At 39.5% G+C, this 15,437-nt stretch overlaps 1 protein-coding gene across 1 annotated transcript in view; it reads left to right on the top strand.

Annotated features, from left to right (window-relative positions):
- Positions 1 to 15,437, top strand: part of KIAA0825 (KIAA0825 ortholog) — a 429,492-nt gene that overhangs the window by 211,909 nt on the left and 202,146 nt on the right. The window contains exons 17-19 of the mRNA XM_010831930.1: positions 6,290 to 6,698; positions 11,237 to 11,396; positions 15,217 to 15,375. Of these exons, the coding sequence (XP_010830232.1) occupies positions 6,290 to 6,698; positions 11,237 to 11,396; positions 15,217 to 15,375 (728 nt within the window). The remainder of the gene's footprint in view (positions 1 to 6,289; positions 6,699 to 11,236; positions 11,397 to 15,216; positions 15,376 to 15,437) is intronic.

Below are 15,437 nucleotides of genomic sequence, written 5' to 3'. Positions count from 1 at the left end.
TTTTTGAGGATTCTAACTTAAAAGACAAATAGTCACTAGCTTAAGGAAACATTTGTCCTTCCTGACATAGTGAAAATGATGGAACATGGAAAACACTGAAGATTTTAAAAAAATAAATAGTACAATAAATTATACAGTGTAAGAGATTTACCGAAGAATTGAATGGAGGTTCAGATGTTTCTGATATAGCTCAGCTTAGGTATTCACTCCCTAAGTGAATACGCAAAGAATTCTCTCCCCAAGAGCAAACACACAAAGAATTAGTTGTTTTATTTCTTTGACAATGACCAAAGGAAAGATATACCAAAGAATGTATTGTCTTACCACTAAATTACTTTTTAAATAGAAAGAATGCTTTATGGGAAAACTCAGGAGTAATTGTTTCTAACTAAAACAATAGATTCTTTAGAGGAAACAGAGGTAGCAAGCACCACAGAGCACATGTATTCCAGGCATCATTCACACGTGGATTGTTGAAAAAGAAAGTGACGGCAGAAATATGCCAAGTGTTATCAGAAGTCATTCAGATAGTTTATTTTGTAAAACCCAGAAATATTAGTTTTATAAAAGCGAGTATCACCTATATAAATGTCATCGCTGCACCACGTAAGAACTTAGAATTTGCTAGCTTGATTTAAAATGTTCCAAATAAGTGTTTCGGTTATTTTTGAATACTTTTCTCAAAAGTACAAAAATGAGGGCATCCCTGGTGGCTCTGGTGGAGAGTCCGCCTGCCAATGCAGAAGACACGGGTTCCATCCCTGAGCCAGGAAGATTCCTGCATGCAGAGAAGCAGCTAAGCTCACATGCCACAGTACTGAGCGTGTGCTCGAGAGCTCGGGACCCACAGCTGCTGAGCCCGAGTGATGCAGCTGCCGAAGCCTGCACCTTAGAACCCAGTGCTCTGCAACAAGAAAATCCACTGCAACGAAGGGCCTCGTACCACCACTGGAGCGTGGCCCCCGATTACCGTAAATACAGAAAAGTCCACACTGCAACAAGGACCCAGCACAGCCAAAAAGTTTTTTTTTAATACAAAAATGAACTATTTTCAGTTTGTTGCAAGAACAATTAATTAACATAATGGTGATGACTATTCATTAGTCAGATTTCAACGATAACATTTGTCTTTTTGGTGGTTAAGATTGAAAAACTAGTGCGAGGATTTCACAGGTTGCATGTGGATCAATGTATATGTTCATGTAGTGACTTTGTCACCTATGACAGTCATTAAAACCAAGTGTTGAAACAAACTAAATAACCTGACATTTGAATCAATGTGTTACAAACTATTAAAGCCCAGATTTTTAAAAGAATAAAGCATATAAAATCACATTATCCTCACTCAGTAATGTATTATCGATATTTGATACCATTCAGTTCAGTTCAGTTCAGTTCAGTTCAGTCGCTCAGTCATGTCCGACTCTTTAGGACCCCTTGAATCGCAGCACACCAGGCCTCCCTGTCCATCACCAACTCCCGGAGTTCACCCAGACCCACGTCCATCAAGTCAGTGATGCCATCCAGCCATCTCATCCTCTGTCATCCCCTTCTCCTCCTGCCCCCAATCCCTCCCAGCATCAGAGTCTTTTCCAATGAGTCAACTCTTCGCATGAGGTAGCCAAAGTACTGGAGTTGCAGCTTCAGCATCATTCCCTCCAAAGAAATCCCAGGGCTGATCTCCTTCAGAATGGACTGGTTGGATCTCCTTGCAGTCCAAGGGACTCTCAGGAGTCTTCTCCAACACCACAGTTCAAAAGCATCAATTCTTCTGCACTCAGCTTTCTTTATAGTCCAACTCTCACATCCATACATGACCACAGGAAGAACCATAGCCTTGACTAGACGGACCTTTGTTGGCAAAGTAAATGTCTCTGCTTTTGAATATGCTATCTAGGTTGGTCATAAGTAAACAATATTTTAAAAGTTAATTTTAAGACATTATTTGTCTTTACCTTTTTCATTGTAAATTTCATTTTTTTGCATGTTTTATAATCTCCAAAATATATTATTACAATCAGTAGTCTATGCATAAGAAGGAAGACATGATAAGTATATAAATGTACTTCTCACATTGCATTCAATGTCATATTCAAAGCTATGGTTTTTCCAGTAGTCATGTATGGATGTGAGAGTTGGACTATAAAAAAAGCTGAGCACCAAAGAATTGATGCTTTTGAACTGTGGTGTTGGAGAAGACTCTTGAGAGTCCCTTGGAAAGCCAGGAGATCCAACCAGTCAATCCTAAAGGAAATCAGCCCTGAATATTCTTTGGAAGGACTGATGCCAAAGCTGAAATTCCAATACTTTGGCCACCTGATGTGATGAATGGACTCACTAGAAAAGACCCTGATTCTGGGAAAGATTGAAGATGGGAGCAGAAGGGGCTGACAGAGGATGAGATGGTTGGATGGCATCACTGACTTGATGGACATGAGTTTGAGCAAGCTTGGGAGTTGGTGATGGACAGGGAAGCCTGGCGTGCTACAGTCTATGAGGTCACAGGGAGTCGGATGCAAGTGAATGACTGAACTGAACATTGCATTCATTCTAGGACATACATTTTTTCACACTTTATCAAATTGGGATGGCTCTTGCAATATATTACATATAAAGGACTTAGAAGTCAACTTATTTAAATAAAGACAGACTAATGAATGTGTGGCATTCTTAAAAGATCCATCCTGGTGTGTGGTCAGCATCGTCATAGACTCAGGCCCTGCGATTGTGCTTGTGTGGTGCTGTGCTGTGCTTAGTGGCTCAGTCGTGTCTGACTCTGTGACCCCATGGACTGCAGTCCACCAGGCTCCTCTGTCCATGGGATTTTCCAGGCAAGAATACTGGAGTGGGTTGCCATACCCTCCTTTAGGGGATCTTCCCGACCCAGAGATCATACCCAGGTCTCCTGCCTTGCAGGCAGGTTATTTACCGTCTGAACTACGAGGGAAGCCCTGACCCGTGGTCAGTAGAATGGATTTGTCATCAGTCTAAAGGTTCTGACTAGAATTTGCCTAAGTTTTGATAAAGTAGTTGGAGATTTGAGTACATGCAGTTCTCAGATTTTGTAAATATTAGTAGGGATACAGGTGTGAAGAGAATTGTTAATCTTTACCTGATATCTACTTATTTTGTCAAATGTTTACTCAGGATATGCAGATAAGCCCTCTTTAGGTTAAACAGAATATAAGATATAATCTTGCAGATTGGGGCATATGAGATGCAAACACATTAAGAACAATAAAATGTTTAAGATATTTAAGAACATTGACAAGAGTGGTTTCTTAATTTGCTTTATCTATATTTCAAGCTTCATCTAAACATATTTATTTGAATAAAAAGAAGACATTTATTGAACTATTTTTTACAAAGTACTGAACTAGATACTTTTTTATTTATTCATGTATTTAATACAAAAGTCTCCTGAGATCATTCAAATATATCTTGGACCGAATACAATTTTTACAAACATAAAAACACTGTTCCAGTTAATTCTGAAAATCATTCTTAAGTTGTCATGGATTTCTGAGGAATCACTAGACCAGACCTATGTTTTCCAAGAGCTTTGTACTTTTTAAGAGGAGAGTGCTATTTCTATTTTGAATAGAATTTGTTTCTATTTTGTAAATAAGGTCATTTGTTTCATTTCTTCTTAGATTCTGCATGTATGGAACCTCATATGCTATTTCTCCTTCTCTGTCTGACTTACTTCACTATGACAATCTCTAGTTCCATCTATGTTGCTGCAAATGGCATTATTTCATTATTTTAAATGACTAATACCCCATTATATGTGTGTGTGTGTATCTATCTCATTTCTTCTTTTTCCATTACTCTGTTGGTGAACATTTAGGTAGCTTCCTTGTCTTGGCTATTGTAAACAGTGCTGCCATGAACACTGGGGTGCGGGTATCCTTTTGGACGTTATTTTCCTTTGGATATATGCCTAGGAGGGGGATTGCAGGGCCACACGGTAGCTCAATTTTTAGTTTGTAAAGAAACCTCCACACTGTTCTCCATAGTCTCCGTGTCAGTTTACATTCCCACTAGTAGTGTAGGAGGTTCCCTTGTCTCCACTCGGTCTCCAACATTTATTCTTTGTGAATTTTTTGATGATAGCCATTTTGACTAGTGTGAGGTGATATCTCATTGTAGTTTTGATTGCATTCATATAATAATTTGTGACGTTGAACATCTTTTCGTGTGCCTGTTGAGCATCTGTATGTCTTCTTTGAGAGCTTCTCTGATGGCTCAGACAGTAAAGAATCTGCTTGCAATGCAAGAGACCTGGGTTCGATCCCTGGGCTGGGAAGATCCCCTGGAGAAGGAAGTAGCAACCCACTCCAGTATTCTTGCCTGGAGAATCCCATGGACCAAGGAGCCTGGAGGGCTACAGTCCATGGGGTTGCACAGAGTTGGACATGACTGACCGACTAACACTAACTAACATGTCTTCTTTGGGGAGTGTCTGTTTAGGTCTTCTGCCCATTTTTTGATTGGGTTGTTTGTTTTAATGGTCTCCAAAATCCACAGAGTAACTTCTTAAAATGTCACGAATATCTTAAGAAGTCTTTCACAGTGTTTTATTATTTTTGTTCAGTAAAAACAGTGAAAAATATTTTTCTGAAGAACTTATAGCTACCTTCTTTTAGACTTTCACTCTGTTCCAATGTTCAAATTCAACTACGTACATAGTGTATTAAAATGCTTGTATCTGGCTTTACAAGGTACTCATGGAGTGAGATTTTATTCCATGCTCTTGGGGAGCTTTTAGTCTAGTTGTAAAGACAACTCATGAATGTATAAATAAGAATATAACAAACAATGATAGATGATAATACAAAAGATAATACAACATGGCATTTTATGAACCTAATTACAGCACAGTCATATGGGTAATATGTCCAAATAAATTCATAGGAGGAAAAAACTTTGAACCAAAAGTTGAAGGTTATGAGTGACCTGTGAAGAACGAGGGCGTTCCATGTGAGAATAATGAGATATTCCAAGAAGCCTAAGAGCAAAGAGGATGAAACGAAGATGAGGTTCACCGAAACTGCCTGCAGCTAGACTAGAGAGTGTTTTGACAGCAATGCTCCAGAGACTGATCTCATAACAGTGGAAAACAGCTAAAAGAATTGTAGCAGAGAAATTAGGTAATGAAGTTAACAAAGTTAGGTACTAGTATACACATCTGGCTTTACAGCTGGGCATAGTCTGGAGCAGAGAGATGGGTTAGGAGAATCCTACAACAGTCCAGATACCACTTGTGAGGGCAGGGTTGAATAGGTAGTAGCCTTGGTCACAGTGAGGCAAAACTGCATGTCAAAGATGATGGAGTAGTAAGATTGATCAGTGTAGCCCCTAATCTTATATGAAGGATTAGGAGGAATATTTAAACAATTCAAAAGGAAAGAAGAAAATGATGAATAACTTTCCTGGTGGCTCAGACAGTAAAGTATCTGCCTGCAATGAGGGAGACCCGGGTTCAATCCCTGGGTCGGGAAGATCTCCTGGAGAAGGAAATGGCAACCCACTCCAGTATTCTTTCCTGGGCAGAGGAGCCTGGTAGGCTACAGTCCATGGGGTTGCAAAGAGTCAGACACAACACACTCAATGATGAGGAGGACAGAGAAGTGGAATGCCCATCTGGGAGCTGGAGTGGTTGAAAGGCCAAGGCTGAAGGTTCTAGAATCATCTAGAAGAATGGTTCTCAACTAGGAAGATAGAGAACAATTTGGCAATGCTTTGGAGACATGGGGTCTAATGATAGGGAGGGATTGGGGGCTGGAATAGGATCAGCGTGGAGGGACTGTCTTACGTGGATTGTAGGGGGAGGCTGTCAGAGGAAATGACATTTGAGCTGAAAATTAAAAGAAGAAGAGCCAGTCCTGGCAAGAGCTGGAATGATTCTGTCATGGATGCCAGGAGAAGAATAGAAAGGCTTAAGGAAGTGCCAAAGGCCACAAAAAGGTTGCAGCACGGGTATCTTTGCATTTATTGATTAGGAGGACCTTGGGCCCTTTAAACCTATAATCTTAATAGATAAAAATATAAGTAATAATTCTGAATTTTCTAATCATTTCTGAGAGGAAAAATTAAGTTGGGGGACTTGGGGAATTTTTGGCAGGACTGCAGAGGACCCCAGTAGAGTTCCGTCGGAATATGTCAAGCACTTGCTCTTCTCAACAATTTTCTCCACAAAAATTAGACATCCCCACACAACACTCAACACAGTGATGGAATGCAAATGCTAATACTAATCATACCTTTTCTTTCTTTTCTCCCCCAGGCTTCACAAGGCTTGCTGCTCAGGCAGTATCTATTGTAATCAGCAAGTTACCTACAGTGATTGCATGCTTGCCTCCCCCAATTAAATACTTCTTTTTTCTGTCTGAGAGAAAAATGTCAGAAAACTTCGTTGAATTGAAGAAAGCTGGCCTGCTTGTCTGGAACTTGATTGTAATTATATGTCGGATATTTGAGGATGGAAACACTGTGGAACTTTTAACAGGTGCCTCCCTTGACAGATGGAGTAAAGAGAAACTCGGTTTAGTCTGTTTGTGTTTGGAAAGCATCATGGGAGAGCAGACGAGTAGCCCTAATCAAATGACCCAAAAGGTTCTACGGAGCATCGAGCAGCAGAAACCCAAATGGGTTGAATGCCAGTTGTTGAGAGCAAGGAAACTGAGCACCGAATGGTAAAGTTATGTTTTTCTTTCCCCGAATTGCATCAGACACATTCCCAAAAAACAAAATCACCTATAAACAACCACCACCTCAAAATATTGTCAGATAGGCAGCCATGGTCATCTTGCTAACTTCATGGGAACTTTGATGAATACAAGCAAAGATAAATATTCCATCAAACGCTGGATTGTTAAATGTTCCTTGTCTTATTAAAATTTGAACCCCATTGATACACTGGAACACTATACCTGTGTAGTCCCCATCTCAAGGTTTCTGATTAAAAGGGTGGTGGTTAAACCCAGGAGAATTTGGTTTCACTCCTTTTCAATGTGCAAACAGGTATCTCGTGGATAGCCTGGAGCTTTTTGTAAATGGATTGGCCAGGGAGATTAAATTAAGAAGGAATTAATGGGTATAAAAGGCTCTTTATTGCTTTCTGTGTACCTGATTGTCAAAAAGGTACACATTTTTCATCTGGTAATGTAAGAATCCCAGAGGGCAACTGGGGCATATCACACTCAAGCTATAAACACACCCAGCTGTTTCTGTATGAAAATGTCAGCCTTCTCCTCGGTTTGGCACTGAGAGCTAAGTGATTTGTGGTATTGCAAAGATTTTTAAGGGTCCCTGATGAATTTAAATGTGTACATAGAGTCCTCCTGTCTTACAATTAGTCTTCAGTATAGAACTGCATGATATTGATAAAGGAGTTATGGTTCATATGGTCTACAGATCACTAAGCCAGACTCCCCCACGCACTTTTTTTTTTTTTACACCATTCACAGATACTGTCCTCCATTCTTTTGAAATATATTCATATTGCTAGAAAGTACTATTGTAACTTTCTGCCTGAAACAACTAAAAGTTGTTAGTTTTAGTACATGGCAGTGATAGAGTTCAGGTTTTGGAATTATATGGACAAATACAAATCCTTTGTAAATGGGCCATCTTTTGTGAGTTATGGGGTTGTGCAGGTTGGATCCCTGGGTTGGGAAGATCCCCTGCAGCAGGAAATGGCAACCCATTCCTGTATTCCTGCCAGGAGAATCCTATGGACAGAGGAACCTGGAGGGCTACAGTCCATGGGATTGCAAAAAGTCGGACGCAACTGAGCGACTGAGCGCTCACGTACAAAGCTGGTAGACTTGTTTTGAAAGGTTAAATAACAGTCATAAAGCTCTTAACATCAAGCTTAGACCTAGTAAGCATTTGTTATTTATGAACTATTAAAATAAGCTGCACTGTTTAGTAGTGTGATGACAAATGCTCTTTACTAGTTTATGTTAATCTGTGAGACTTCATATTAATCGAAATTACTGTAAGTAATCATGTAAGTAGTGTAAATAATGTAAGAAATGTAAGTAATAATTTTCCTGGCCTTGTCATACTGACTTTTAAAAATTTACTTGTGGGCATCCTGTGTGTAGGATTAAGAATAGCAGTCAGGAAAATGCTTAGTAACGTTGACAGTGACCTTAATCTTTACATTTGCATTGGATACCAATTTATAGGCTTTAATGCAAAGACTAAAAGATTAAGGCCACGTGTCATTATCCATGGCAGTGGGTGTAGAAGGGAGAGAAGAGAAGCAGAGTAAAAACAGTGGATTTGATTATAAAGTTAAATGTATGATACTGCTGAATTAGGAGACTATCAATAAGATAAGTGGAAAGTAATGTCTCTAATATACCTTGAGCTACATACAGAAATCCAGAGGTGAAATTTTTTCCTTAAAAGTTGATTTTAGTCTAAGTGTTTTATAAATAGCACCAACACATCTGATATTTTCTACAGTAGGGAATTGTCTAGCCAGTATTTGGCTGATTAGTTTTATGTTGCAACTTGCATCAAAAATAATTTTTATTAACTTTTAAAAAATGTTTTACAGCCCTCAAAAATTCTGAATACACTTTATGTAGCTTGTAATTAGCATGGTGCTATATCTTTCTCGATTTCTCAAATAATTTCAATGTAAAAAAATCCAGATTTAAAAGTTATTTCATTTATTTGAAAAAGAATTAAATTTGACCTATTAACAGACTTTAGGTAATCACTTATGAGTTTGGGTGCTATAGAAACGCTTCATCCTGACTTTGCCTTTAAGTTGATTTTCTGATATACACATGAACTTCCATCTCTACTCATTTCTCACAGATAGACAATCATTTAGTCCATAGATCTATACCATGAGGAAGATGTATTTTAAACCATGATGTCTGTATACAGGTGGAGGGTTATATTTTTTGAAAATGGTGGCTCAGATGGTAAAAAATCTGCCTGAAATGTGGGAGATCTGGGTTCAATCCACGAATTGGGAAGATCCTCTGGAGAAGAGAATGGTAACCTACCCCAGTATTTGTAGGGCTTCCCTGGTGGCTCAGATGGTAAAGAATCCACCCACAATGTGGGAGACCTGGGTTTGATCCCGGGGTCGAGAAGATCCTCTGAAGAAGGGAATGGCTACCCACTCCAGTACACTTGCCTGGAGAACTCCACGGACAGAGGAGCCTGCTGGGCTGCCGTCCACGGTGTTGCAGAGCTGGACAGGACTGAGTGACTAAACACCTTCACTACTTTTTCACATGAGGATGTAAGCACTTAAACTAAAATAGTTCTTCTGTTATGATAACTGAAATCTTAATTCCTCATGAAGATTATCTTGGATCCACACGATATCATTTAGCCAGATTTCTTTCACTTGCACCCAGATTTAACTTTGATTTTATGGAAATTGTGAGCATAACTGCAATGGAAAGGCGGCAGCTGTAAGCAGTGCTTGTCTTGCATGCTGCCTGAAAGCATTACTATTCATTAAAATAACCTTCACTTTGTAGTAACACTCAAGCTGTAAACAGTCAACTTAGATTCTGGAGAACACACAGGCCAAAAAAAGTAAAGAAATGTCTGTCTTTGCAAAGTAATTTGTCGAGTTGAAGATTATTGTTTTTCATCATGGTGACCCTGACTTGGCTGGCTGGGTGCATATACAGATTAAGATTAATGCAGTTATTCCTTGGCTAAGGTCTGCCTCTTTCAGGGCACATTCTCCCTAATGACATGATTGATAGGCAGTCCCAAATCCAGAGAGGAACTCATTAATCATAGCATTGACTGAATCCAATCATTTGCTTCACCTGCACAGTGATGGACAGGAAAGGATACAGTTCAGGGACTGACACTGAGACACTCCTTTGTCAGAGGGCCTCAACTTTTTCAATGTCAGCCTCTACAAAACCCGACAAATTTTGCTTGCAGCCTGTATGCAGTTTCAAAAATGATATTTACAAACTTCTATTACTGCACAAAAGTCTTTTCTGTTTGTTTGCTTGTTTACAGATTTACTCTACCTAATGGATATCTTTAAGAGTAGGATTTGGTTTCATTTTTTTTTAGCAAGGCTTATAGGATCATAAACTTTTTTTTTTTTTTTAAGAAGGATGTTTTGAGGCTACATGTGGAAGCAATATAAAAGTTAATGTCCAGCAGCTGGGTATCATTTGGTTCAGTCTTCAGGTCAGCGGCACTGACTCTTAGCAGAACTAATTTTATAATCATGGCAAAATCTCAGTAATGAACTGCAGTATATAGCTGATTACACCACAGTAAATTTCATTTAGTCTGGGAAACAGTGGAAAACCATGCCTTTTCTTAAGAATACTTAGACTGCAAAGCCTAACATGATCCTAATAGCACTTGTAATAAGAAAATTAGTGTAAAACATATATGATGTAAGTTGAGTATCGTGATTTATTTTGCACTGGTATAGTGTGAGAATTAAAAAAAAAGTCATCCATTACTACAATGTGAATAATGTTTAAAATAAAAAATAAGCCTATGAATTCTTATAAAAGAAACGTTTTACACATATAACTTGCACATTCCCGCTGTGCTTACAGGAGAGCCTTTTCCTGGAAGGATAAGCAGAGTAGTGACTTTTGCTAACTATCTGTTACCTGAAAGAAACAGGAGGGAGGGCATGTATTTTTAAAAGGCAACAAGTGTCAAAAGGCCAATTTAAAATACCCAGTGGTAAGCATTCCTCCAGGAAGCACCCAGCCTATATTTAGCATAATAGGCTCCCCCTTTTGACACTTTAATTAGTCTTTAATGTGTCTAAGACAGGTGTAAAGAGAAGGCTACAAAAGACAGAATACCAAAGCTATTTCTGGAATCAAAGATACTCCTTATCCTCAAAGAGAAAATACAAATTATTTCTTAAAAAGAAATGTTTTGTTTTCATCCCACGATTATAGCAATTTCAGCAATTGCGGTAATGGGAAAATGTTTTATAGATTGGAGTATAAATGCAATAAAGAAATATTTTAAAAGAAATGGTTCAATTTTTTAAAATGCTTTCAGGTGCTTAGTTCTAAGGCGCTGTTTATGGGAGCTGCCCGCCGTTTGGGGAAGGTATACCTATTTGAGCAAAGTCTTTATGGGTGCTTTGCATATGAGATTTACATCGAACACTCCACACTCAATCTCTTTGATTATTTTCCATCTTTACAATTCCTTACACTGATACTTAATACGCTTTCTTTGTATTTAGTGCATTTATGACAATAGAGAAAAGCACAGCCTTAGAAGAAGGAGATATCGCTCTTGAACTGACTGAGCAGAAAATAAACATGATGGTCCTGGATATCTGCCACAAACCAGGTGGCAGCGAATACCTGAGGCAAATTTATCACATCATGCGGCTCAATGAGGTAGGGAAACAGCCTTTTTACCGAGCAATTAGGTGTGTACTGGCCTGAGGCAGCGTCTGCTGGCAGCTAAGGGTTAGTCAAGGAGGTGATAATACTTCTTAAAGTCAATACCAAACTCAATATTGCATTATTAATAGAATCTATTCAGCCCAGGATGTTCTGCATTTGTACAGCAGAGGCTTCACGGAAACATTGTAGGTTTTATTTATATGGTTTAAACAATAACACGGCTCATAAACTCAACTCAGTTCGAAATGGTAGAGATGAGAGGTGTAGTTTGGGAATTGTGTATTTGTGACCGTCAAGCTGATGTTAAAATCTGGTATTTGTGAGATGAAGAATTTTCTGAAGACAGATTTTTAGCTCTTCCCTGCAGACGTCACATTTGTGTTGGTGAAGCTGAAGATTTCTTAGACATAATGAGAAACTTCGGAAGAATATCAAACCGTATTCAGGAGCAACTAGATTAAGCTAAGCAGGGAAGCTGATTAGAACCAATGTCATGCTTATTCACCTCTCTGCTGGGTTAAGCCTCTGACCTTCCCTGCTTTTGGTTGTTTTTAGCAAAAATGTGAAGAGTTGACGTTATTTACTTGAAACAAGTTTGCTAATTTAGGTTTTTAATTTGACCATACATAATCTGGGTTCAGGGGCTTCCCTGAGCTGGTAAAGAATCCACCTGCAATGCAGGAGATGCCAGTTCGATTCCTGGGTTGGGAAGATCCCTGGAGAAGGGATAGGCTACCCACTCTAGTATTCATGGGCTTCCCTGGTGGCTCAGATGGTAAAGAATCTGCCTTGCAACCTGGGAGACCTGGGTTCGATCCCTGGGTTGGGAAAATCCCCTGGAGGCGGGTTTGGCTGACCCACTCCAGTATTCTGGCCTGGAGAATCCCCTTGGACAGGGGTGCCTGGCAGGCTACAGTCCATGGGGTCACAAAGAGTCGGACACGACTGAGCAACTAAGCACAAGCTCAATCTGGATTCAAATGTGACATCTAACGTGAAGCAGAATTGTGTTTATGTCTGCAAACACTAAATGCATTTTTGGCATAATAAAAATTGTGTAATATGAATAATGTTAAGATATAGCATTTTATCTCATTGAGGTAGGCCTTAAAAAAACATACATTTCCAAAGAGTGAATTAAACTCTACCACAGCATTTTATGACTCGGCTATATAAATGTTCTCCTTACTATGATCTATTTGAAAATTACTTCAAGTGAATCTTGTTTTCTGGCCTTCAGAGAGGTAATCACCCTCAAACAGGTGACCTAACAAGGTGATCAATGATCACCTGAGAAGGAGGCCTTTGCAGCTGTGAGAAACGGTCCTGCTTCTGGAGGAACTGGAGCTAAGGAAGGATTGGTAACACAGGAACTCCACCTGTTCACTCTTGCTGAGGAGCTCTCACAGCTTGTCTGAGGGTTCCCTTTGGGGAAAGCAGGAAGTCTGGTGAACTGAAAGACCTCCATTGCAAAGTCACGGTCTTCGTGGGCATGATGTCATGGTCTTCACTGGTCACCTATTTTGGCCAAAGTAACTGTGGTGGTTACAGAGGAACAGATGTTTTAGTCAGAGTACCCTCAGAGCCTTAGTAAGGTTGAGTTACGATAGTTCTGAACACCGCGATTGCAGGTTTAAATGCCCCCTAATAGGATACTTCTCTTTTTCAAAGTTCCAAGAAGACAAAAGATTAGGAAATCACCCGTAAGCAAAATCAGCAAAAATTAAGTTGGGTATTCATTGGCTGTCAGCCACCTGTTGTATTCAGGAAATCGAAAGGCCATTTTCTCCTCGTGGAAGTCTGAGGAAGTGCTTCTGAGCAGATATGTAATGAGATCTGACGTACCTAAGACTCTGTGGGGGCATCGCCACATCTTAATCAATTAAATTCCAAGTTAAGGTTTTTCTTTCTTTCCAACTGAATATACTTACTGTTGGGGCTTCCCTAATGGCTCAGTGGTAAAGAATCTGCCTTCAATGCAGGAGACCAGGGTTCGTTCCCTGGGTCGGGAAGATCCCTTAGAGGAGGGCATGACAACCCACTCTAGTACTCTTGCCTGGAGAATCTCATGGACAGAGGAGCCTGGCGGGCTGCAGTTCAAAGAGGCTGCACAGAGTCGGACATGACTGACATAACCATGCGTTATGGCAAAGTCTATCAGCTGGGAAAGCAGGCTCAGCATTTGATGGTTTATTTTGCTGAGTGAGATGCAGGGCTGAGAGGTAAGAGGCATAATGTGAGTTGAGGATAGAATCAAAGTAGGGAGGCCTCAGCCTGACTGCTTAAACAGTGCAGGCAGGAAACGCAAGTAACACAAAGTGACTGAGTGACTAGCATAACACTTAGGGCTGCTTTTATGTGAAGCATTGTTATACTGTAGGGAAATTGCACCGTGAGGTTTGTGCATTTGATGAGTGGCATCGTGTCTTTAGCACTTTCGGGGGTGCTACTAAATAGTATTCGAAAGCAGTGTAAATACAGAGCGTATACAGGTACAGGCCTGGGTGAGTGGAAGCTGAGCTGTCAGGGAAGCCCCTGAATCTAAATTATGTATGGTCAAATTAAAAACCTAAGTTAATACACTTGTTTCAAGGAAATAAGAAGACAGCAACTCTTCCCATTTTTGCTAAAAGCAACCAGAAGCAGGCAAGGTCAGAGGCTTAACCCAGCAGAGAGGTGCCATTGAGAGGGAAGTTTTGAGAGGAGGTGAGTTTTTAAGCATTTATCTTTGAGGAAAAGGTAAGGTGTCGGAGCATAAAAGTCCAAATGGTAGTTGAAGATGCTGGTCACGAGCACAGATGAGGGAGGCTTGTGAACAGGCTGATTCTGACGTGGTGGGGCCTGAGATTCTGCTTTTCTAACAGGCTCCTAGGTAGAGTTTATTTGACTGACCTACACACAGGACTTGGAGCAGCAACGGTTGTCAAGATGACCTCTGAAGTTGTTTTCACTTCTGACTCTCTGAACCTAAGTCCTGCCCCTAAGCTTGAAGAAAACTTTATATTGTGACACACTAAAAATCACAAGGGCATTTCTGTTATATGATTTATTAAATGACTTGTTTATTAACAGTAAGTATTTGGTAGTTTGTGGGAAACTTTTAGTCCTTTAAATTTATCATTTTCCAGGAGGAGTCTTATAATTCAGATTAGGGTTATTCACCTTTTTATTTGTGGATGGAAAATAAAGTATAATACAATAGACTGACTTTTTTTGGCCCAAGCTGTCGCTGGAGGATAAAATTAAGATTACATATTTGGAGCTTCTATTGAACCTTGATAATTTTCAGTCCACAGCATGAAACCAGAGTTGAGGAGCTTACATTGTAATTCATTCTACATAGAGGGAGACTGCTTGCAGTGAACTATCAGAGTACTTAGCACTCTGCTGACATGGAGTAGGTAGCAACTACGCTTGATGAATGGATGAGCAATCTTGTACTGTGCATAGTCAAGCTCCTGAGTTAAGTTTTGGTAACCCAGACACGTTAACATGTGAAGTAATGACAAGACAATGCTGATTAAAAAGATTCTGGTACAATCAAGCATACATTCATTATGTGAGAATTTGTTAAACAGTTTTCTGATCTTTCCTATGTATTAAGTGAACCTGTTTTTGATGGGTTTGTTACAATCCTGATTGGTATGTACTCTGCTGTTTCTTCTGAAAATGTAATCTGTCTTGAGGCAAGTAATACTCTAATCTAGCAAATGTGCTGGAAGCATAGATTTGGATATTGACCAGTTTATTTTTAAAGAGAATATGTGCTTCCTACCATCGCAACTTGTAATTTTTTTTTTTCCCCTTGAAGGTATATTTAAAAGAACAGCTGTTTTCTATGAATGGTTCAGAGGAAAAGCCATTACCCATCCAACCTTTAAAGACAACCTTGAAGAGTGTGGAAGATCAGCCCTCTGCTTTTAACCCTTTCCATGTGTACAAAGAGTTCAGTAAAAGCATGCTTGATCAGGTATGTGGAAATTAAATAGTAAATTTCATTAAAACTGTGTGCTTTTTTTTTGTTTTACACAA

The sequence above is a fragment of the Bison bison genome, unplaced genomic scaffold, assembly GCF_000754665.1.
Source record: "Bison bison bison isolate TAMUID 2011002044 unplaced genomic scaffold, Bison_UMD1.0 scf7180017864533, whole genome shotgun sequence".
NCBI lineage: Eukaryota > Metazoa > Chordata > Mammalia > Artiodactyla > Bovidae > Bison > Bison bison.
Note: the sequence above shows the minus strand (reverse complement) of the source record. Positions and strands in the feature narration are given on the sequence as shown.